Source organism: Sorex araneus, chromosome 2, assembly GCF_027595985.1.
Source record: "Sorex araneus isolate mSorAra2 chromosome 2, mSorAra2.pri, whole genome shotgun sequence".
In the NCBI taxonomy this organism is placed as follows: Eukaryota; Metazoa; Chordata; class Mammalia; order Eulipotyphla; family Soricidae; genus Sorex; species Sorex araneus.
Window position 1 is genome coordinate 310,450,485 of NC_073303.1, and position 25,912 is coordinate 310,476,396.

General features: G+C 36.2%; 1 protein-coding gene across 5 annotated transcripts in view; it reads left to right on the forward strand.

The window, feature by feature from the left end:
- The window catches only part of MECOM (MDS1 and EVI1 complex locus), a 646,375-nt gene that overhangs the window by 576,054 nt on the left and 44,409 nt on the right, over nucleotides 1–25,912 (forward strand). For all 5 annotated transcript variants that reach the window (XM_055129514.1, XM_055129516.1, XM_055129515.1 and 2 more), the window contains exons 3-5: nucleotides 8,030–8,164; nucleotides 19,479–19,581; nucleotides 23,603–23,819. In XM_055129514.1, coding sequence (XP_054985489.1) covers nucleotides 8,030–8,164; nucleotides 19,479–19,581; nucleotides 23,603–23,819 — 455 coding nt within the window. The remainder of the gene's footprint in view (nucleotides 1–8,029; nucleotides 8,165–19,478; nucleotides 19,582–23,602; nucleotides 23,820–25,912) is intronic.

Genomic DNA, 25,912 nt, shown 5'->3' on the forward strand with positions numbered 1-25,912 from the left:
TTCAGAACCCATTTTGTTTGAAATCTTATTGGGCTGAAAAAAATTTTATTTTATTATTATATATTTTTTTGCTGGGCTCACCTTTGCAGCATCACAGAATCCACCTTAGAGTTAGCTTGACTAAGTTCGTAAAATTCTGGATTAAAAATTATAATTACAGTGAACTTACTTTTGATTCCACAACTTTCTGATTTAGTTTCATTTGCCCGTTACACTTCACCACAATACTTATGCTGTTAGTTGAAAAGATTTGGGAGAAGTCATGAAAGATGGTGAAGAATTTTTGAGGGAAAGATGAGGGATAAATTGAGTTTCTATGTTAGGAGAAATATTTATATGCATATCAAAAGGAGGTCTTCTAGTCCTGACGACATACTTTATATTAGACAATTTTTTCTTATTCATGTCTTAGGATAGGTAAGATTTTATAAAATTCTATTATGCCACAGAAAAGAAAGCATTGATTTTCTTTTTAAACGAACACATCAATATCCATACATAAAACTAATTTAATTAGCAAGCAGTTATCATTTAGTCAAATGTCTATTTCTCAGATTATTAAATGCTCTTGACAAGAACTATATGAAACAGAGTTGAACAGAATCTCCGTGAATGAAACTTAATGTAAACTTAAGAAATGTAAAAATACATTTGTAGATTCTTGAAAAGCTACAAAAAAAAAAAAGGGCAGGTTGGGAGTGGGAGGCATTAAAACAAAAAATGTTAGGCTTGGAGTTCAATGTATATTTAGCCACCTTAAGAAACCCAAAGCTGCGGAATTAGGGAACTCTACTTAGGCTGAGGTTATAAAGTGCCTTCCTCTATAAACTAAAAACATAATGTTAGGGTGAATGGGAACATACTTTATTAACTTTATGGTATTGAAAACTGCCAGCAAGTTGTCTTGTTTTTAAATATTGTCCTCTGCAGAGTGTTACGGGGCTGTTTGTCCACAGGAAGCCTATTAAAAGTGGACAGTGCAGTCATTTCATCTGGCTTTGGCTGGACTGCTTTTCTTTCCTTTAATGATGTGCTGGAATGTACCATGCCCATAGGGTCTCCATTAGCAGAACTTTTACTTCTGGGACAACCATGAAGTTTAAGGCTTAAAAGAGGCATCAGCTTACAGTCTCCTGGGAATCACTTGAATACTGGAGCACTAACTTCTTACTGCTTTAACTAATATATTGACTTATTTTAAATAAACAGTTACACAATGAAGGCAGAGCTAGTGGCCTTATTGGAAATCTTTGAGTATTTTAAAGATTCTGCAATCCTCCCAGATGCAGGAGGAAGGAAGGGGCCTGTAGTGGGTTTATGCCCTTTTCAAACCAGGAAGAAAACACATTAACCTCTCCCACCCTAGCATAGCCATCAGCCAGTGAGGGATCTCTAAGGCTCCCAGAAAAATCTATCAACTCACACTCAAACCTATTTTCCAGTGCCTCCCCTCCCTCTGGTAAACAACAATTAACATAATAGAGCAGGGCAACAAAACAAAACAAAAACAACACTTAAAACAAAAAAAATGTTTAAAAAATATGACTTGCTCGTTAGACATTGCTGATGAAACATTTTATTTTTTACTTTCCCCCAAACTTTACATTGGTTCTCCTGTTTCATTCTCTTAATATTTATTTACATCATCTGTTCTGATACCATTTTGTAAATAAAAGCTAGTTTGAGATTATAGTAAAATCATTATTTTTAATAGCCCATTTCAAGGGCAGTGCTAAACACTGCAGAAAAGCATGTTACTTATTACTGCTTAGCAGACAGCGGCTTTTACAGATTAATTTGTAACTGGGAACTACTGTAAACAGATTTCACCAGAAATCCCAAAGAATGGAGGGAATTGGTGGTGGTTTTGAGCTCCTTGTATCTACTTATTGTTTTAGAAATCTACATTTAACCAGGGACAAAAACAAGTCTCCTGAACAAACCTTTTCCTCTAGCCTTGTCTTCTCTTTTGTCCAACTTTGATGGGAGGAGGTAGATCGGGGTCTTATAAATAGCAGGAGGGTGTGTTCATGGCCAAGATCTCTCTAGCTGCCCTGGGATTTTAGGACTGGATTTTCAAGGGTCTCAAATTCTTAAGTTACATCAATATAAAGTGGGTTGGCTGTTTTTACTGAAGGTATTAACATAATCAAATCAAAGGAAGAAGGGGAAATAGAGAAAAGGGAGAATCCTGAAATGCGTAAATGTGTTTCTACCTGGCTCTTGTAATTTCCTTTCTTCTTTCTCAACCGTCTCTATAAATACTGCAAGGTCTCAAAGTATTAACACTCTGCTTCTATTTACCAAAGAAAATTTTCATGCGTGGAAATAGCCTGAGCGTAGGCTTCTGTCTGCGGATCTTAATGCTGGTTGCAGGGGTCTGGGGCTGGAGGTGTGGGAACTCGGGACAGCGCGGCAGGCAGAGCCCACAGCGGCGCCCGCGCTCCCGGCGGCTCACCTGGGTTCCCGGAGCCGCACGCCCGCTCCTTAACCCGGGCCGCAGCGCCATCTACCGGCCACCTGCGGCTCCCGCAGTCCCGGGAGCTGCAAGGCTCGCCCCGCCTCCCCCACAGCAACCTAATATAAGGGGGGGAACTCAGAGGCCTTTTCCACGAAACCCTAATCTAGTCGGGACTTGCCACTGATTCCACCCGGCCTTTTGTTTTACCTTCGTTTCCTCCTTTTCAGAGCCGCTTTGGAAAAGAGCGAGGAGGTGGGGCCGCAAGGCTGCGGCGGGGGTTTGGGCGCTGAGCTCCTGACCAGCCGATCAGGCCGCACTGTCTGGAGCAATCGGTTCCCCAGATTACTTGTATTTAATACACAATGCATCATAAAACAAATCCCTCATCCTGACAGGAAGAAAATAGAACAGCTCATAGCTCGAGCTGGTCCAATTTATGGCTAAATTAAAAAAAAAGCAAAAAAAAAAAAAAACCCAAAAACTCCGACAATGGGCAAGTTGAGGAAGGGCAGGAAATCAATGGCAGTGAATCCAGGGCTATTAAAGGTTCTCAAGCGCAGAACTCTATGGGAATATCTGACCGGCTTTTAGTCTATTCACAAAGGATTTTTCCTGTCCTACCTACCACTGTTGTGCGATTTTCCCTCAAACAATGGCCATTATCTGAAGTAACAGTTCAATGTCACAGATAACAGGCCACCGAAAGAAATTAGTCACCACCTCTTGTCATTCTCTCTCCCCAACATCCCTCCATTTTGTTACTATTTTTGCTTTAAAATCAGCATTTAGGGGAAATATAGATGTATTAGGTTTACAGATTCATTTGCTCTTGGAGAAAACAAAACAAAACAAAAAGAATGAACTTGTGCTGTCTCCATTGATAAATAAAGTTTAACATAAAAGGGGCTTTCCATCCCCTTTCACATGTATTCTATCCACCCCCAGAAGTGTCCTTACACATCTTTCCTTAACTTCCCACTGTTGAGCTGAGAAGCTGAATTTTGTTCATTTGTTTTATAAATGGAGTTTTGTAATAAAAATATTTATTTCCATGTAATCAGTAGATTTTGTTGAAATGTCATGGTTGCCTCTAAGTAACTCTTTTCACCCTTTCGTTTAGCCACACATTTTCTATATTATTTCTTCAATATCGTTGATAAAAATGACCATGTTTATTAGAAAGTTATTAATCAGCATATAGTACTGATCATCAAAAGCAGGATTTCTGATGTTAAAGGTTCAAAAATAATCCAAGTGATCAAACTGCTTAATTCCACTCTGGGGCATTCGTAGCATTTTAATAATGTATCAAAGTATATGGCAGAAACGACCAATCATCAATCTCTCTAAACCTCAAAGTATGTTATTTGTGCAGTTTCTCTGCGTGAAAAGTTTCCGATTTTAGAAGTGTTTTTTTTTCTAAGAAAAGTATGATTTGAGAAAGGAGTATGTCTTGCTTCTGACCTAACAATGGAAGGAACAAATTAGAGTACGAATTTCAATTCATAATAAGGCTACTTTTTCTGAAAATTTCTAAATAATTTAACTCTGAGTCATCCTCTTTTTTACCCAGAACCTCATCTAACCCCCTCCAGTACACTACCTCCAGTCTTGGTGCCCACACCCTCACACCCCTGAAAACACTTTTCCACCCCACCACTCCCATCCCCCAACACAGATACAGACACACAGACACAGACACACACACACACACACACAGACACACAGACACACAGACACACAGACACACACACACACACACACACACACACACGCAAAGCAGTGCGCACACACTTGGGCTCTCTGGACATCGCAACAGAGGATATTTCCCTGGGGAAAAAGAAATCCTGCCGGACGAGATCTCCCCATTGGTTGTTCAACCAGAGAAATCTACATGTTTAAGGGGGATGGTGCATCCATAATCAGTCTGCCCCTCTCGGACTTGGGTCTCGGCGACCTTTTTGTGACCTCTCCCGCCAGAGGAGGCTGCTGTCACTTTAAAAATTTACTGAAAGAGGAGCCCGTCTGGCTTCCGATCACTCTGGGCGGCGGGAGATCGCTCCTTTCTCCCTCGCCCCGGGTTCTTTCTGGATGGCCGAGCAGATCCTCTTTAAAGAGACAGTTCATGAAATAGAAACCCGGCGGCGGAGCTCGGAGTTGCGAAAGGGGACGATCCCCTGAGGGTCTGGGACCGGGGAAGGCTCCGCTGAGGACCCGACGGGGGCGCGGGCGGCCCTCGCCTCTCCGGGCCCCCCACCTTCTGCGACTCTCCTCCTCCTGCCTGTCCGGTCCTCCCCCACCCCCAGGAACCGGGAGAGAGAAGTGGAAGAAGTTTTAGTGGGTTTCAGATAACTTTCATTACACATCGGGCTGATAAGAGCAAGAGAAAGTGAGAAAAGAGGGAGGTGATGTGAACCAGAAGGAATAGCTCCGACCTCTTTTAGGAAGGGGGGGCGGGGGGAGCCCAAACACATCAAACCCGGGTCACCCAGAGGAGAGACATCATTTCTGGTCTTAAAAATACACTCTTTGGAGGACAATAAATCTGAAACGCGTGGTCTTGGCGAGCAGATCCTTGGGACGGACAAGTTATCAGAGACCCGTTCGGAGTACCCCGACGCGAGGCTTGAGTCTCTGCCCCCCTCCCCACTCACATCGCGAAATGTTGATCAGGACCATTTGAGAAGGATTTTCGGCAGAAAAGCCGGGGGTTACCGCTGCTTTTATTTTGTTTTAACTCTTCTGTGATTGCCTTTTATTGCTGAGTTGAGGCCATAGAAACCGTAAGGTAAGAAAACTCGACTTTAAAAAGAAAAGTCTGGGCGCTGCGCAGAGTTCGCGATCGGGACAGTTTCCTGCCTCGCACCCCTTCTCGGGGCGCGCGGCCCCCGCCCGGCCTCCTTCCTCCGCGCGCCCGCCGAGCCCCGCCGCGGCCGGGGCCGGCTCCTCCGGGGCGGCGCGCGGGGACGCGGCTGGGCGCCCGGCGGGGGTCGGCCCGGGGGTCCCGCCGCCGCCCGCGGCCCTGCGCCCGCGCCCGCCGCCGCCTCCTCCCGCGCCCGGCGGTGCGGGTGCCGGGGACGCGAGGGGGGCTTGCCAAGCGCCGGGTTCCTGGCACCAGCCCTGCGACCTGGGAGCGGCGCCGGGCCGCGGCCACCTTGCCAAGGCGCTGCCGTGCTCGCCAACGTCGTGTGCTGCTCCTGAGAAAGCCAGGCTCGGACCCTCGGCTGCGTGGTGGGATTTTCCCCCCCTGGGCTGCTGGGGTTTTTTTTTTTTTTTTTTGAAAGGGCCTTTCTCTAAAGTCCACTTAAAGGACTTTTTTTTTTTTTCTAAAAAAAGCTATTTTCGGACCTTGACAGCTTTTACAAACACAGGGGTGTGTTGGATATAATGACGGAAGATGTGTTGTTACTTTGATTTTATTCGGTATTTTTTTGAGACGGTGAAGGTGTTTAGGAGACAAATGAAGTTCTGGAGGCGAATCAGAAGTGAATAATTCACCCAGGGGAAGACGTTTCTAGAGAAAGTTTAGGTTTTGTCTTGGGGCAAGGATACTGAGAGTGTGAAAATTTTAAATGTTGGTAAAAATGTGTGAATATTCGTGTAACGTGTGTGTACGACGTTCTTTGGAAATGAACCTTTTAAAATTTAATTTCACTCTTGACAGTGGCAATGGTAATAATGTTAGCACAGAATAAAATTACACCTAGGATTTTTATGTGCGGTGTATGCAGTGCACAACTCCCTGCCCCCGCGAAAGGGAATGCCCGAAAGCTAAGCGGATGGATGCTTCTCGAATTTGAAATTAACAAATTTTCCACGTCTTTCTGAGATGTGAAATGGAACCGGTGTTGCATTTCCCTGACTTCATCCTATTTCCTTCATCAAATACTTCTTTCGTGTGTCAGTGGATCTGCCTCCCCCTGTTTTTCTAGTCAAGAAAACAACAAAAGACCAACCAGGAAACAAAACAATTCCAACTTTTAACTATTCAAAAATGTATATTGCTCTTGTTATTTGTGTACCTTCAAGGCATCTGAAGGGAGGGAGAACTCTCAACTTTTCTTCTGAGTTACCCATTATGGAGAGTGGAAGGAAGCAACATAACGTTGGTAACTTGATAAATAAGAAATGGCTAAAATCTGTGCTCACAGAAGGGTATTTAACATAGACATGTTGTTGTTTTCAATGTGAGGAGATGTCCTTGAGTTGAAAGACTTAATTCCGGTGTGTTTGTGAGTGTGCAGAAGTTATTATTCCTAGCTTCTGTTTTGATTTTTCTTTTTTAAATTGTGGGACTCCTTATTGCCCTTTAATTGCCTGCTGGCCAAAGGCTTAATCATAATGCCTATTGACTAGAGCCCTCGGAGCACTGGCCCTTCTCCTTGAAGTTTGTGGTGAGTTAATGACTTGAATCTGCAACCGAGTGATTACCTGAATTCTGTGCAAAATTGCTTTTGGTCTCTATAACCAAGAGTTGAGCTTTCACGTTTATGCAGATATAGATCCTACCAAGTTCTGTGGTGGGTTATTTAGCTCATTAAATGTTGATCTGGACTATATTGTTTAGACTCTGATAGGAAACTTCCTCAAGTTTTCATTAACTGATTGACATTAGCATTTCCAGGCTCTCTACTGGATTCACCATCAGGTCAGCAGCTCTGCTGCTTTTGGTATTGCTGTTCAGAATATTATTGCTGCTAGTGAATCAGACTATCTTTGTCTTAGCTTGCAAATTTAAAAAATGGACATTTACCACTTTGATATTTGTTTAATAGTTGTCCCAAGGATGATTAATATTAAGGACAGGCCAAATACAATAATCTCATTAAAAATGACAACCCACAACTATGTATAAAGACTGAAATTTATCATCATCTGTATATTTTACTTGTCCACATCCCACTTTTGTTATTTTTGTCCAAAAACAATGTTGAAGCATGCATTGTCATGCGTTAACTAAAACATTAAGTTGCCATATTTTTCATGAGTTTACTAGTAGTCTATTCCTACTTGTTTTTTCTTGTTTGGTCAGAAATATCTATGAGATAAATCTGTAATCACTGTCAACTAATGGCATGGTTTAGTTATTTTTATTTCATGAATTGTTTGATGAAATGTAAACTAAAAAAATTTAATAATATTTGAAGTTTTTGACTGAATTAATTTAAAGTCAAAAAGTCTAAAAGTAGACACACAGAAAGACTATCTGTGCCTAAAACATTGAATACTGAGTTGAATGTTATACAAATACATTGTTTAGTATTATTTTGGTTAAAAAGTCACATTGAATAAAATTAAGTCAAAAATATTCATTCATACATAAGAAGGAATCAAGAATTTTTCAAAGCCAGCTTTTGTAATAATAATTGCTTTGTTCTTTTAAGAAAGTAATACATGACCACTTCTAAGATAACTTATTATTATTCCTTCTTTATTAACACACATGGTGTCTAACTTTCTCTTAAAGATTCAAAGGAAGAATATATGTTTGAATAAAATATTTTCAAACATTTAGTTACTCCCCTGAATGTACATAGAAATTGATTGTCCTCTTCTTCTTCCTTCTAGATCTTAGATGAGTTTTGCAATGTGAAGTTCTGCATAGATGCTAGTCAACCAGATGTAGGAAGCTGGCTCAAGTACATCAGGTTCGCTGGCTGTTATGATCAGCACAACCTCGTTGCATGCCAGATAAATGATCAGGTATGTTGTAAAGATTTTTTTTGTCTATTTTTGAGAGCACTAAAGTATCAATGAAGCCTGAAGAATAAAAATAACTGAGCTACAATAAACCCTTGTGGCCTGTTTATTGACATGGTGGAAGGTAATGTACAAACATATAGGTAAGATGCAGAATAAAAATATTTCAAAACTACTTTCCTCCAGTACTACATTTTTGAGTATTTTATTTGCTTTGTACTGGACTAATTTATAATTGCTTGAGGTTTTTGTGATTGAATAATTTAAAAATACTTCAAAAAATAAGGTACTGTTTATTTCAAACTATTACCATATTTTTAAACATCTGAATAGGAAAATATTTGTAGAAAATATTGAGCTAATGGAAGTACAGTGATTATGGAGTAATTGGAAGTGATACATTTGAGATGCTCTATGGATATTAATTTAAGTAGGTAGATACTATCTGAGTTGTAGATATATGATCGTTGTGTGGACTTACCTCATTATGCATTTTATATTGATTTGCTTAATTATGAATGATAAATACTTAAATTAATCTTATTTTATATATGTGAAAAAGTTTAAAAACATGACTTCTGGAAACTTCTTTATGGAAACTCATAGAATGAGGTTAACTTTAATGAAATAACAAAGATCATGAAAATATCAGTCATATTTTGCACTTAATGAAGTTAGATTATGAATTTTGTAGTTTAGTATGACTTAGTACCCAAAACAATAAAACATAAGTTTTATTGTAGTCTGTTTATTTGGATTTTTAAAAAAAAATTGTTGTTTAGGGTTTAGTTATATTATCATTTATCCTTCTACCCAATGGTTACCAAAATAATATACATTTCAATGTTAAAATGGTTTCTTGGCAAATCCACTATGAAAATTACCACCAAGAAAAATAGAAGTTTAAATTAGGTGTTTCCAATTGAAAGCTGTTAAGTAATGCTAGTGTCATATGGTCTAAGGCTCTATTTCAATCATCATTATGAGATTATTCTTTGGCATTTTACCAGCTACCAGATAATTTTTACTGACTAAACTATATAAGAGGTAGTAAATTGTAAAATTAGGTTTAAATGGGAATCATTTAACAATCTTCAACATATATCAAAAATAATATAGCAATCAGTTATTTTCCCTGTGCTGAAAGAAAATAAAAGGCATTATTGACAAAGAAAACCATTATTAAATTAGCTATTGATTGGGAGTAGAAAATATCCCAAGTCCATCATATGAGTTACCTTCATCAGCAACAACAGTTTTTGAGCACCCACCATCTGTAGATGTAGGAAGTACATAAGTCTTGGTAAATGAATGAATTGTTCCAGTTATGTTACCAAAAAGGGAAAAATAAGGAACTGGGACACCTCATAAGGCAGTTGTAACATGAACTAATGTATTAAAGCATAAGAATGATTTGTTATCTATATTTACTGACAATAGAAGCTATTTCCTTAGACAAATAAGGCTATTTGTAGAAACCGTGAAAAGTCTTATTGAAAATATATTTTTTACTTATCATTTGTCTAATATTTTATAACAAACTTTTGCATTAGGAATCCTGATTGCCTGTAAATTAAAGTGTTCCTAACTATGAAGTAGAATGCTTATTAGAGTAAGCACTTATAATTTTAAGACACTTTTGAGGAACATTACGAAATGCATTCCTTTCAAGACAAAATATGCTGTTTTTTAACTTAATAAAAGCATATTTACTTCTTTTAACTGCAGAATCAGGGAAAAATAGATTTCACACTAGATGCATCAATATTAGATATATATTCTTTATTTCTCAAAGTGTTATTCAGTATAAACTTATGCATTATGCTAGCAGGAATCTAAGATGGAAACAGAATGGCTATCAAATAACATAATTGTGAAATTGACATTACATGGTCAAGTAAGTTCACCCATAAATAAGGAGAGAGGAAAGTTAGAGGTAAAAGTCAGATTTGTTTTATGGGCATTTATACATAAAATCACATTGAGCCCAGTTGTGAGGACAAAAGAGAAGAGATACCCAACTACTGAATGGAAATATAAACATATTTACCTACAAACTCGTATGCATATTTCTAAAGGCCAGTTAAGACTAGCAGTTGCAGGCAGCTTTGAAATATAATGTTGGAATAGGTATAATGATAAAAAGAGCTGACTAAAGAGATATTCTCTCTGTGTGTATACATGTGTATGTATATAATTTGTATATGTGTATATATTTGCTTTATATTCCAAGAGAAATTGGAGCTGCAAAATAGTGAAGTAACACATCTCATCACATAATGAACATAATCTCATAGCATTAATATCCAGATATAGAGACCCCAGATCAGGCATGATTTTATGCATTAACAACATCAGCTTACCTGCACAACACAAAAGTGAATGAAATAGTCTACAATAAAAATTCTTAAACATTTGTCTTTGCTCAGGCTCTTAAAGCTCAGGTTAAGTAATGCATTTTAATAACAAGACTAGTATAAGTGGACTATAAAATGAAAAATTTCATGTGATGTGACTGTAGTCTGGTCAATGTAGTAATTAGGACATCTAAGAAAAAAAAGATCAACAGGAACAATAGAGCATATAAATTGTAGTTTATTTTTGCATACGTTCATGTTTTTGAGGATCAAGCTTAACCAATTTTATGATGAGGTGGAGGAATTCTACAAAGGAAAATAAATGTATTTGCCAAGATGTATAGTTCAGTAGTAGTGAGGCAGTCAAAATATATACTGAATGAACTATCTGATTTGCTTGGAGGTGAGGATTCCTCAAGAGTTTAGAAGCAGCATGGATTATGAGTTCAAGATAAGATGCACAGAATCCAGCCTATTTTGTATCATAAAAACAAAAGCCATTAGATTTTTTATAAGACAATTTTATAAGCCTTTTATTTAAGAGGGTTTTCTTGAGTTTAAAATTTTAAATGAACCTTTAAGTCATTTTATTTCAGCGTTTTTTTTTCATACTAAAGTGGACTTGTAGCAGTTTTCTTTCTTGACAGTGTTGCCTAGAAAAATTTGAGTGTAGGAATTTTAGATGTCTCTTTCAAAACTTGTCCTTAAAATTATTGCAGTGATGTTTTAGGAGATAGAAAATTTGAAAGTATTTGCATAAATGCTTTAAACTATAATTTCTAAATACTTTTAGTTTCTAACTGACATTGTTAACATCCCTTCCTCACACTTCCTAAATATATTGTATTAACTTTAGTTCGTTATCTGTGCAAAAGAATACAGCACCAAAAATACTAGTAAACAGACCACAATCAAATTTATAAATGAGTCTTTTTCCCATTGAAATATTAATTACTCCCCCTTTATTTCTTTAACTTTTGTATGTATTGCTGTGACCAGCATTTAGCTGGAATTTTTGGTTGTGATAAAAAGTGCTTCCGCATTTTTATATTTTAATCCTATGAAATTGTTCATGGTTGCTTTTAGGAGCCATAACTGTCTCTGAGAAGTAGAGCAGGCAGGCGCAAACGCAGAGAGTTGGGTGAGGAAAACTTTCTTCAGAATAGGTCCTCAGTAGGACCAGATCTGCTGAGGAAGAAAAAAAGAAAGTTACTAGCATTCAGAGAATTTATTTACATCTGAAATTATCCCTGTGTTTAATGTCAAGTAGGCAGAACTATTAAATAATTTTTGTATTTTCTTTAATCTGGACAGTTTGATGTCCTTTGATATTTTGTAGATATCTTACTTTTTCTCAATCATTTCAGTGGAGGATGTAGCACATTCCTATTGATTTGATCTCACCCTGTTCCTGCCTCTTCTTTCATCCTTTGATAAATTTCTTCCTACCTCCATATTTCTATTTCCTGTCCTAGATCAAAGACCTCCCCCAACTCACCCATTTCATATGATACCAATTCTCATCTATGAATGTGTCCTCAAGTCTTCCTCAAGTATTTCTTCCTGGTGAAATTATTCTAGTTATAGTCACCTTATTATGGCAAAGTTCCCACAATTCAACTTTTCCATTGATAGTAATAACAATTATATGACCATCTTCTTTGGGGTGACATTATTTTCTGTGGGGGGTGCATTTTGCATTGGGGAACTATTGGCCTGCTCTGACACAATCTACAAGTGGAATAAAATTCTCAGAAATCGAAGACATTATCTTGTTATTTACACAAGGTGATAAGTCCTTTTATTTTTACATAGTCCCAAGACAATAGATATTTAGTAAGTAGAATAAGAGATGTCTTGTTTGCACACTGAATAAAAGTAAATGTGTCAGTAAGAGATTACGTAATATATAATGTGAATTTAAAGAACAAAAAGATACAGAAGACTGAGTATCCTTCAGAAAATACATGGTTAGAATTCTCTTAGGATATTCTGCCAGCTCTCTTGTGGTTAATCAGCAGCAGCAAAATTCTAGTGTTTTCAGGTGGAATAGGTATTGTTCTCATTTGTGCTTTACCTTATAAAGTTTTAACTGCTACCAAGACAATCATGGTAGCACATACCGAACATATACCACTACTTTCCCTCACCTAGGTTCACATCACTGGTTCTGTCACCAGCACAGTATTATTATCATTGGAAGCTTATTATGGACTCAATTATTGAGTTACTTTCTTTGGCTTTTATTGTGAAAAAATGTTTTCCTGCATCATTCAATTAATACAATTTGTGTGGGAAAAAGTTCAGGGAAGATCAGTATGTATAAAGCAAAATGTCATTTGTTAACCTCTTTCCATATTTTTTAAAATGTTTGTGTCTACTGTCAGGTAATTTGTTAATTTACTCTTCCTTTACAAGGATTTCTGTCTGCATTTTCTATGAACTCTTTTGATGTTAAAATTATTATTGGCTTTGGGCATTTTCTTTGCTTTGCTTTTAAGTCAAGTTCCACTTTTATACCAAAGTTATGCTTTGCTGTTTTAAGATGAATGCCAGCTGGCAATCCCAGAAACTGGCTTCGTGAATGGTGCCTTAGCAGACATTAGGGGGATGTTGTCTGGCTGATAAGTTACTTCTTTTACCCCATGGTGAAATTGTCTCTGATGAATAGTCTATGACTATTTAAATCATAAAACCAACATTGCTTTCCCCCATCCTATCCCCTCATATAAAAAAATCCCTTCATGTAAAAATACCCAGGACATGACATTGCCACAACATCACACAGACTAGGAATTTTAAAGATAATACAAAGTATTCTTTGACCTTTAAAGTTATTAATAGTTACATACAACACCTTTCATTCAGAAATACATGAAAACACCATATCCACCATTGACTCCATCTGTTTCTGGAATGGTGACAAATAGGTCACTGCATATAAGCCTTTAAGGAGGAAACTGTGTTAAGTCAAGTTCCTTAACTATGTTAGTCAAAAGCATAAAAAAAGCCTTCAAGCTTAGTAATAAATGCAAAGGTGATCTTTGACTTCCTCATCATATATGGTTTGGGATTCTTCGAAAACATTCTGAACCCTTCAGTATAATCAGAGGATTGTCATAGATGCAGAAAAATTGGCACGTTGAAGACACGTGGCTAATGGATATTTTGGCGGGCTCTGAAGGGATCCTTAAAAATTAAAGGGTCAATCTGAAAGGCTTGTAGACTGGACACACCTTAGGTTCCAGGTGTAAGATGGGGCGGAGTTTTATCACTTGCCCTTTTGATGCACTCTAGAACCAACAGTCAGATCTCTCTGTTTTGGTTTCTCCCATAAATTATACTTTGTTTTCACTTCATACTAATATAGAATAAAAATAGGGGAGGGGTGGGATTTCCCTTCCAAATAATATTTTTGTCTTGGAAATAATAGATATGTAGTTTTTGATATGGAAATAGTCATAGTAATACAGTATCTATTATTTCTTAATATTTTCTAGTCTTTAAAGTGTCACCCTAAAGACAAATAAATGATAACATATCTTTGGAGAAACTAAGGAACCAGAGGGTGGTTTGCTTTGGCAAAGGTTGGCCCTGATAAAGTCTTTATTTTCTGGGATAAATATCTTTGCTTTCTATACTCAAATCCGTCTGCTGAAGAGACTCCCCCACCGGCTTAGTTAGGCCCAGGGTAGGGTCCTTCTTTCAGAGGTTCAAAAGAGCAATTCTTGCCTCCTGAATTAGGGTTTCTGACATTACTGTGAGCTAACCAGAGACCCAGGCCATATTTCCTAATGCTAGCATATTGTCTCTGTAGACTTGATGTTACCTCTGCAGCCCCAAGACTAACAGATGTACTCCTATCAACTGTTGACTTTGTTCAGATTGCAAACTGCCATCTACCTCCATTTCCACCCACCCACCACATGTTGAAGTTACATTCAGCTTATCCTAGTCTTCTGAATGTAAATTGATCGAAACTATGGACAGTAAAGCATTCAGGCTGAATATTGGGATCTGGGAGAGGAAGAAATCAACTGCAACTTCAAAGTGGAAAGAAGGCAATAGTCTGAAAAAGTTCTCTCTCAGTACAGCTATATGAGGGAGTACATTTCTCTATTATTTCAATTATTACAACTTCCTGAATAGGTTGAAGGTCATTAATAATTCACACTTCTGTCATTTTTTGGACATGCCAAATGTAATCTATTAAGCATAAATAAAACCTCCAGTGCTTAACCAAGAAAAATAGATGAGAATTCATAACAATGCAGCCTTGTTCATCTTTTTAAAAGTAAATGATATGTTTTCTTTCTCCTATGGTATTTTTTTCCTTTGTGCACTGAATTTTTCTTCTGTCTCAATAGGAAAAGTATAATTTTTAATCAAAACAGGTATGGCAAATTAGATTTCAAGGTAGGTCAGACAGATTTTAGATTTTTCTGTTTATAGGATAATAAACACCCCCACTTTATTATTATTTATAATTCCAAATATTGCATCATTAAGTTGATGTAGAATTAGGTTGAACACACACCCTGACAGCATAAGACAGAATTAGATTAATAGTCTCTTATGATCTATTAACTTTCCTATTAGAATACTTTTATCTGTATGCTCTTCAGTGGCAGTTAAATGACAAAAGAAAACAAACATGTAAAGAAATATGATAATTATAATTCCAACTATATATAAGATGCAATTATATTACATACAATATACACTATGTTTAGTTACATATAACATGTGATATATAATTAGAATCAGTCACAGGTCATCAACCAATTCATTTATATTCATACAAAGATGCAAAACTGTTAGTCTTTTATATAAATTTTTAATTTCCCCAAATGTATACTTTTATGTCACATATTAAATGCATATTATATCCAAATACCATTTGTTTATATATAGCAATGAAAATACACCTTCTGGAAGTTAACATTTGAGAAGTCAAATCCATATTGCCATTGTTTTTAAGCCCTTGCTTAGCTTTGCAGATATTAATGGCTATTCATTTTGATATTTAAAACTGATTTAAAGTTTGATTAAAATAAATTAAGTATAATAATCATGGTTAGAGTAGCTTCAATATACATTTGTACTATTATATTTATTCCTTAAATTGAGAGCTTAACCAATAGTAAAAGTGAACATGTAGAATTTCTAGTTTTATTTTCAAATATTGAATTATGTTGAATAAAAATTTCAGAAATTTCACGTGTTAACTTACCAAATTAAGAAAATAAAAGAATGCAAAACTATGTCATTAATACATTTATTATTAGCATTAATCTAGATTGAAATAATCAGGCACCCTGATAATGTGTCCATAATTATAAATATAGAAATATGGCTCTCTGGAATAGTAAAAAGGGGCCATCATGATACTGAGAAAATGGAATATTTCATGTAATAAAATTAAAAGGCCAAGTCAACTTTTAAAACTTTCAGTTGCATACTTATTACACATCAGTATTAAATGTATTATCAGATGTAGAATAGAAAACCTTAAAGATTTAAAATATTTTAAAACACATTTATAATGATCAGAACTTTAAAAAATGGAATTTCCATATAATCCTATTTTTATCTAAGAAGTCATCATTACTTCACTTTTTCACCTAATTTTGTGAGACATTGGGTATTATACCACATTCAGAGACATAGAGCAAAATAATAAATAAATACTCTTCTCTAGAAATTAAAACTTTTTTTCTAAGTGTTTGAGACTTTTTAATTGAATTCTTCCCCAAATTCCAGATTTAAGACATTTTTTTTCCGCCGCTGCCCATTTAAGACATTTTAATTTTGAATCCAGATAAATTGTTCCATAAAGCCCACTGATGAGAGATATAGCTGTTAGCTTTTTAAATCAGAATTTAATAGAAGAACTGATTCCCTTCCATTTCTCTCCAACAGACAGACAGACAGACAGACACACACACACACACACACACACACACACACACGCACATGCACACACCGGATAAGTTATATCAACTGTGTCTGATTCTGGTGCATAACAGAGATGACTTGATTCATAAATTGCTGCTTAGCAAGATTCTGAGAATATACAGATTTACAAGACTTTATGATAATATTGTTATATAATATTTCTATATAAATATTAAGGAGAATTTACATAAAGCACAACTCCGTTGTACTTTCGACCTATTCTATAACAAAGTATTTTTCTATAACATAAAGTATAGTATTTTTTGAAAGACCTGATTCCTCTTGTTCCCAACATTACATTCCACCATTCCCAACAAAATTGTTCTGAGACATTCCTGCTGAGAAGGCATTTGATAAATAAAAATAAAAACAATAATTTTTATTAATATATATTACATATCTCTCAGCATCAAAGAAATTAGATAAAATGAATATCACAAGTGGTGGTAGTACCCTGAAATAAAACTTTCATAGGATTGTATGGGTGTGGTAGATATTCAAGGGACTTCAAGGCCCATTATTGGGATATGAGGAAGCATGCCCAGAATCTGCCCTCATTATGCCTGGCATTTGCCAGTTCTTTTCTAACCTCAGTTTCATGAGTACCATAAAAATTCACTTAAAATCGAAAAGAACACCCTGAAGTTAAAACCCACTAAGCTTTTGCCTTGCCTTTCATGGCTTGGAATGTCACCTTTTACCTCCAGTAAATAAAGCCAACATCAACACTCTCCCATGTCTTTTATTTTTTTGTGCACTCAGTATTCTTCACATGACATTGGACACTTAAAGGGAAATTATAGTAGTGATCTACATTCTGGCAAAGAGAATTGTCTTTATAATATACTGTTACAATGGATCCATCATTTTCTCTTGTTTCTTGGACTGTTCACACTGGGTTTAGTAAATCTTAAAATGGAATTAAAAGGGACATGATTAATAGTGAACTACAAAGAAATAATGATATCATAATACTTTCTTAAAGTGATCTGGCATGTATGTCTAAGTAGCATTCCCCAACAGATACAACTATGCTGTTTTACTCTCTTGGAGGGTATTGTCTCTTTAACCTCACTATTTCCGAGAAGCCACTGAAAACTTCTAATATGTCACAATTCAAATGTCAACATGTTGTTGGAAAGGAAGCTAATAAGTTAAACCTTTAAGAGATGCCAAAAAAAAAAAAAGGTGATTCAAACTGTTGAGAAAAGTCTATTGTTTTCTAAGGGGAAATAGAACTCAAGAATAAAACAGGGTACTTATAAGTACTTAGCTAGAAGGTTTGTGGGTTGGGGAGAAGGAGCAAATACAATTCGTTTTTTAAAAAATCTGATCATTTTTTGAAGAGAATTGTTTGTGAAGTCTGTGTACTTCCAAATAAGGGAACAGGTGAAGGTTGAGGTAAATAAGATTCAAACTGCAAAGATATTATATCTCTGCAGAGTTTTTGTGGAAGCAACACATAATGAGAGAGGAATTTTCCTAACATAGTCTAGAGTTTATCTATTTATGGGTAGTTATAAAGAATTTTAGGTTATATTAAAAATGTGAAAGTAACATTTTATATTTGGCACTATTTTCTAGTAAATTCCATATAGTTAAATTATTGTTAAATAAAAGATATTTTTATTTTGACAGGACAAAAACTAAATATAAAACATTCATTTAGTTATTTTTTTTAAAATTACCCAGTCTTTTGCTCTGGTCTCTTTATAGAAAAATAAACAATTGGACTTTAGAGCCACCTACTGGAATAAAGAGGCACCTGCTTATCTTTTATGACTTGCTATTCAAAGGATAGATGAATTCAATTCCAGTTAAAAGTTTCTGGTTTTACAAGATGATAATTCACTGCACTATTCTACTTGAAATATCAGATAGTCCTGGAGATAGCTGTAGTTAAAACTAATACCATCTGGAGTATATTCTTTCCATATCTTAGTAGAGTATCAAAATGTATTATGTAATTTTTCTTCCTACTAGAGAAAATATTGCCGTTATTATTGACTTTGGTAGTAGTGGCATGTGTGTGTGTGTGAATGTGTGTGTATGTAATTAGGTCCTGTTTTTGCCAGTTTATTACATAAATATGATTTTTTTCATATCTTCTGTTTGGGCACCAAATTAGGATAACTTAAATAGAATGACTTAAATTAAGAATACATTTATAGAAAGCAAAATAAACATCTTAAATATTTTCATAATTAAATGCTTTTATAAAAAAATAAAAGAAAATATCCTAGAGCTCATCAAGTTAATTGGGCAATTACATGCTAGGGTCACAGAGTTGGTTAGGGGAAAAGTATAGATAGCTTTTGTATATTATAGGTCAGGTTTCTTTCCATGCTTGCTCCAGTGCATTTTTGTCAGTTATTAACATTTATTAAATCCTCCTCTGCATTTTTGGAAAGTAATAGGAATAACTATTGTTCATTTATTTTGGTAAATTAATCAATTAAAGGCATAGTATTGCTTTCAAAGCATTGACAAGAGGGCAGGTCTGTCTGAGCTATAGACCTTTAGACCAATATTCTTTAGGATCTTGCTGACATGAAACTGGCATATCTGGTCAACCTGTTACCTTAAAAACATCTTGTTGAGAAGGTTCTACGTTTGAGAATTGGTTCAAGATTCTGTCCTTACCACTCTTAGTGTGTCTACTGCTGCATAATTCAACACTTTGAGTATGTGGTTCATTGGAGTGAAGCACTGAGGGAAGAGAAAGTTAAACATTACACAGGGTATATGTGACACCACAGGCCTTGCATTAAAAACGTTTGATTTGTGAAGTAGGATTTAGAAAAACTTTGTGAATTGGCACGAAAGTCACAGCTTTCCATTTGTCACCAGAGGACTAATTAGAAGTACCCAAAAGAGGTCATCAAAGTTCTTGGTCAAAAAGAGCTGTATCAAGTGTAAGAAAATGTCTAGATACCTGGTATACATCTTCCCCTTAAATTCATCTTTCTCTTTCACACTCCGTCCTTTTTTGCTTTTTGAAGATATTTTATAGAGCAGTCACTGACATTGCGCCAGGAGAGGAGCTCCTGCTGTTCATGAAGAGTGAAGATTATCCCCATGAAACTATGGCGCCAGATATCCACGGTGAGTACAGTTCGTACCACTATCCTTGTTTCCCTGTTTTGAAGATCATGATATAATATGCAAAATGGTCCTTCACACTTGGCATCTCTGGTTCTCCAAATTCTTCAATACTAGTTTTAACAAATGTTTTCCTTTGTAGCACTGCTTCTCGATTTTTATCTGGCTAGCATTAATGGTGAAGCTAAAGTCAGAAAGTACACTTCACTTTTGTGACGTGTATGCTAAAGATATATTGAATATTTGAACTCAGACTTCATAGGGTTAACTCTTTGTCTTAGCTTGTAAGAATATTTTCATTATACATCCCACAAACTTGGTTTGGAGCTTTCATCTAGAGCTACTGGCTAGGTGAAATTAAACCCTACTTTTCCTATCTATAGTGTGGTTTTTTTTTGCTTTTTTTTTTCTTTTTGTGTCACACCTGGCAATGCACAGGGGTTACTCCTGGCTCTGTACTCAGGAATTACTCCTAGAGGTGCTCAGGGGACCATATGGGATGCTGGGAATCCAACCTGGGTTGATCTTATGCAAGGCAAATGTCCTACCCACTGTGCTATTGCTCCAGCCCCCCCATCTATAGTGTTTTATACTGGGGGAAGTGTTACTACTTCCCCCAAATCCTGGTATTTAAAATCTTAGTGGCAAGTTTAAAGTAAAAGAAGATTAAGAACAAAAGTATAGATAAGGAAATTTTGAAGCCAGAGAAAATATTTGGCAGAAACCTATCTTAGTCAAGTGAAGTATTTAAAAAGAAGTATTATTACTAATGACTTTTTTTCAGAAAGATTGAGAGAAAATTTTGTTTTGATTTGTATCATTTGGATTAGAATTTAATCCCTTTTTTATTTCCTGTTTTTCTCTTTCTAATATAGTGTGAATCTGCTCATCATAATCTGGTGATGTTCTTAGAGTATTTTGTAGTTGGAAGTTTATCTGCGCTAGCTTAATTCAAGTGGAGAGGTGAAATCACACCATTTTCCAGCCCTCTCACTTCCCCCAAGAGACCTCTGCCTGCCCCTACGACAGAAACTGCCACTATTGGCTTGCTCTTCACTTGAGAATTATTTCTTTATTTTGGTAACCTTCTACACCTAAACTTGATAACCCTGTTTAATCTGCATACTAGTCTACCTTTCTGCTCCCCTCCCCCAACCCTGTTATTGATTTGCTGAAGTGAAACCACTATTATGTGTAGATTATAGGTGCCAATGTCCCATTTGACCTTTCTGTTTGATTTGTCAAGCTGCAGCTGGGACTTCCCAACTTCAGTTGCTGTCAGGTTTTCTTTTTCTTAGCATAAACAGAAAAAGTCCCTAATGACCTGCTACCTTCTCTCAATTCATTTACCACTCCTCCTCTAAATTTGCCTTATAAACCTGTCATACTGTACCACAGGTCTATTTTCTCATGAATCTGCCATACTGTTTCTTGTCCAATTCATTAATCCATATTATTTCTGTTGCTTGAAATGCCCTCCCTCAGCCCTCTTCACCTACCTGACTCTTATTTGCAAGATTTTTTGTTTGTTAGTTTGTTTAAAAGACATTTTTTGGTTTTGATTTTGGATTATATCTGGCAATGCTCAGGGCTTACTCTGGCCCTGCACACAGGAATTACTCCTGGAAGTGCTCTGGGGTCCATGGCAGGTTCCAGGGGATTGAACCCAAGTCAGGTGCATGGAAAACACAGGCCTTACCTGCAGTACTATTCTCCAGTCACTGTTTGTTTTATTTTGTTTTGTTGTGGGGGCACACCTGATGGTACTGAGCGGCTTTTCCTGGCTCTGTGCTCAGAAGTGACTTCTGGCATTGCCCAGGCAACCATTTGTGGTGCCAAGAATTTCAGCTGTGATTGACTACATGCAAGGCAAGCACCCAACCTCCAGTCTCTCTAGCCTACATTTGTAATTTTTTTCTGAACCTCTCTGATTACGTAGGCTAGGCATGGAACTCTTGGCTACCTTACATCTGTCATAGCACCATTTAAGTAACCCCTGGAGCTTTATTTTATTTTATTTTGGTAACCTTCTCCACCTAAACTTGATAACCCTATTTAATCTGCAAAATTTTCAAAAACTCAACATTTTGTAGGTGACTAAAATGTTCTTGAAAAAAAAAGGAAAGAAAGAAACAAAGAAAAGAGAAAAATGTCATTGGAGAACTGGCTACAAAGGCACTCCTGCCATCAGTCTATAAAATGAGAATTGTGTGCTATGTTGTTTATCCTCTATTTCTCTCAGCATGGTGAATTCTTCTTCAGGCTTTGTGATCTGTGTATAGTAATATGTTTTTATAAGTGTGCTAAAAACTACCCCAAAGGAAAAATTAGAAATACTACCATTACCTCCTGACAAAACCTTGTTAACTCAAGTCTCCATGACTACAATTTCTTTTTCTTTTTTTTTTTTAAATTAATTTTATTGAATCACCATGTGGAGGGTTACATAGTTCTCAGGATTATGTCGGTTATACAATTCTCAAACACCCTTCACTTCACCAGTGCCCATCTTCCATCACCAACCCCCCCAGTATACCTGCCGCCCCCTCCCACCTCCCCAGTCCCAACCCTTGCACATGATATGTTTCACTTCGTTTACGCCTTATTTCGATTACATTCCATGTTTCAACACACAACTCACTACCGTTGTTGGGGTTTCCCCCAAAAAAGAAAAGCAGTCCTATTGCCAAGGAGGCATTTGATAGTTCTCCATTGCTAAGAATATAGAGATATTAAGTCCCGCTGTTTGTTACATAGTTTTTCTTTTTCCCCCTTGCCCCGCTCCACCGAGTTCACGCCTGTTTTAGTAATCGCCACGCTGCCTGACAAGGGAAAAAAAACCGAAAAGGATGGTTATTTCCCGTCATCAGCAGGCGTGGGGCTCTGGCTTAGTTGATAGACTAGTAGAGTGTCTGCAAGCAGTCCATGACTACAATTTCTTGATCTTACTGATAAAAAGAATAAATTATTGATAGATTTTATATTTAACAGAGTAGAAATAATTAGATATAATATAATTTATAAGAAAAAAATTAAGTATTACTGACTCTGAGAGAATTAAGCCTAGAAGTTTGTTAACAGCATCCACTTTTAAGTAGTGGTAAATATAATGAAGCATTTTCAAGTTTGTTGGCATTTACCAAGTTTAAGCATGGGCTAAGTAGGGATCAACTATATCTTATGAGCACTCCATGTAACATAGCAGAAAGAGAAAAGGGTATGGGACAGAGGGGAAGTCAAATCCTGGAGTAGTTATTTAGCTCTGTAATCCCTGAAAATTTCATGAATTCTTTGAGTTTGGATACCCTCATCTGAATATTGGGGAACATTTTGTAGTATAGCTCCTCATAGTTAGGTTTAAAGAAATGTCAGTAATCCATATAGACAGTTGAAGAAATGGATGATGCCCAAGTTGCTATCATTACTTTTAATAACCCGTGAATAGTAAACCCTAGAATTTCCTATAATTGTCATACAATTTTATCTGATGAAAAAAGAAATAATGCCTACAACACTCATTGATATTGCTGTTATTAACTTTTTCCTGGCTTCTTTTATTGGGGTGTTGTGGGACTGGGGGGAGTATGGGGACATATCTGTCAGTGCTCTGGGCTTACTACTGGCTTTGTGCCCAGGGGTCATCCTGGAGGTGCTCAATGTACCATATGTGGTGTTAGGTATAGAACTGGGGTAGCCCTAGCATATCTATATATACGATTTTTCTTGGAGGCCGGGGTCATAGGTCGCAGTGATTGGGCCCAAGTTCTGGCTCTACACACACGAACCAATTCCTGGTGGGGTGTAAGGACCATGTAGGGCGAATCTGGGCTGGCAGTGTCTGAGGCCAGTGCCCTGACTGCTGTCCCATCTCTCAGGCTCCCCACGTATATTATTTGTAATCCATGCTGAGATGGAAGTTATAGGAATAGCAAGTATTTTTTGTGTCTTTCATAATTCAATAATGCTGGTTTATGGTGAAATTTCTCAGCACCACGTCTTTGTACAATCTGGTTTATTTTCACAGAAGAACGGCAATACCGCTGTGAGGACTGTGACCAGATCTTTGAGTCCAAGGCTGAGCTAGCAGATCACCAGAAGTTCCCGTGCAGTACCCCTCACTCAGCATTTTCAATGGTGGAAGAGGACTTTCAGCAAAAACTTGAAAGTGAAAATGATCTCAGAGAGATACATGCAATCCAGGAGTGTAAAGAATGTGACCAAGTTTTTCCTGATTTGCAAAGGTTAGAAATGGCATGTTGTACTACAAACTGTGCTTATTTACTCTGCAGTAATCCGAATAATGCTGAATTTTCAGAATTTATACATTTGGGAATTTGGAACTACAACAAGTGTGACAGTACATTAGTGTCATATTAAAAAAATTCTCCTTGGTAAAATCTTTGCAATGAAGTTTATCATTTTATTTTGATTTCATGTCTTTATGTTTTTGGAATTTTTTTTGTGAAGCAAGATAATTTTTATTGAATGTAACTTCCTTAGAAAGATGTGAGTAGAGAGAGAGGAAATATGTCTTCCCTAGAGAACATGGGCTTCTCCACAGTGGAAAAAAAGCAAGCAAAGAGACCCAGAGACAAGCAAGTAATATACATGGCCTTGAAGGCAAGCCAAAATTTGTTGTTTTGATGACAAAAAAAATAATGTTCCATTATTAAATAGTGTCATAGCAACAGAAAATTAACATTTTAGTAAAATATGACATAGTAGGAAAAAGTGCTGGCAAAACAAATTCTAACTACTTATAAGTGAAGCAATAAAGCTAACATTTAGATGATAAAAATCAGACTGGCTCTGCTACTTGCTACTTTAAAGATAGATGATCTAGTGATGAGTGTAACACTTGAGTTTGATTCAGCTATTTATATAAGCTATATATATAAAGCAACAGAAGCATGTTTAGTAAAAAAAAGTTAAGCTTCCTGAAAGGGAAAAATTAATATAAGTGAATAATTATTTAATGCTTATTTTTTTAACAAATGAAGGTTATATTTCAGTCATATATTTTTTTTATTTATTATTTCAGTCATATATTAACTTTTGCATTTTAATTTAATTTAAATGAAGACCATTTGAAAGTTTTATATTAAAGAAAATAACAACGTAATCATCTATCCTAATAATTCCAATAATTATGCTACAAGGAGGCTTAAAGATCATAGTGTTATTTAATAGTAGGGTTTTTGTATGTTATTTGGTCTTTATCCCAAGGTTTATAATCAATTTTAATATTTATTGCATTGTATTCATCATAAAGGACTGGAGCGATAGCACAGTGGGTAGGGCATTTGCCTTGCACACGGCCAACCCGGGTTCCATTCCTCTCTCCCTCTCAGAGAGCCTGGCAAGCTACCCCAGGCCTATTCGATATGCCAAAACCAGTAACAACAAGTCTCACAATGGAGACGTTACTGGTGCCCCCTTGAGCAAATCGTTGAACAATGGGATGACAGTGCTATTCATTATAATGCATTGGGTACTTATAAATTCTTACAACTACAAACAGAATTTTAAATAAACATAACATCATTGCATTTAAATAGGATAGCGTATCAGTGTCCTTATTCAAGAGTATGAATTACTCAGAGTTTGCCTGAATTCTACCTATTGTAGTTTACCTTTTTATATCCTTTTCTTTCCTTGCTGCTTCCTCTTTCTCCCTCTTTCTTTCACCCAGCTCTATTGATTGCTGTACAACCTCACTTTTGATTAGCTCTATTATAGGAAAGGAATTCATACGGTCGTCATTTATTTGAACTCAGACACATCTGAAAGAGCACCCAGAGCAACACATTCCTGTAAGAGGCCAAATCAAAACACCAATATCTATCCACCTTGAAAATTTTGACCTAATTATGCTACTGTAAGGAAAGCATCAGGGAATAGAAGAGGGCCTCCTAGTGTCTTGAAAACTCATGTTTATTGACTAACATAAACATACCTAAACAATGAGCCTGTATGTGTGTTAAAACATAGATTTTTCATTTTAAAATGCCATGGCTAAATACAGTTTAAGGATTGGGAAAAGTGAAGTACTAAGCATAGATTAAAAAGGTTTTATACTATAAAGCAATGCCTTTGATGCCAATTATTAATTACAATTTTTCACTTTTGTTGTGTTTTAACAACAAAATAATAGATAACTTTTATTATAATTTTATTTACCTCATTATAATTTTATTTTATTATATTTTAATATTAATTATTATTAGTAATTAAAAACCAAAAATGACAGATAAAATATTAAAAGGTAATTTTTATGTCCTACTAGAAGTGTATAGAAGCTTCTTTTCCTACTAGCTATAAGATTAAGTTTGAG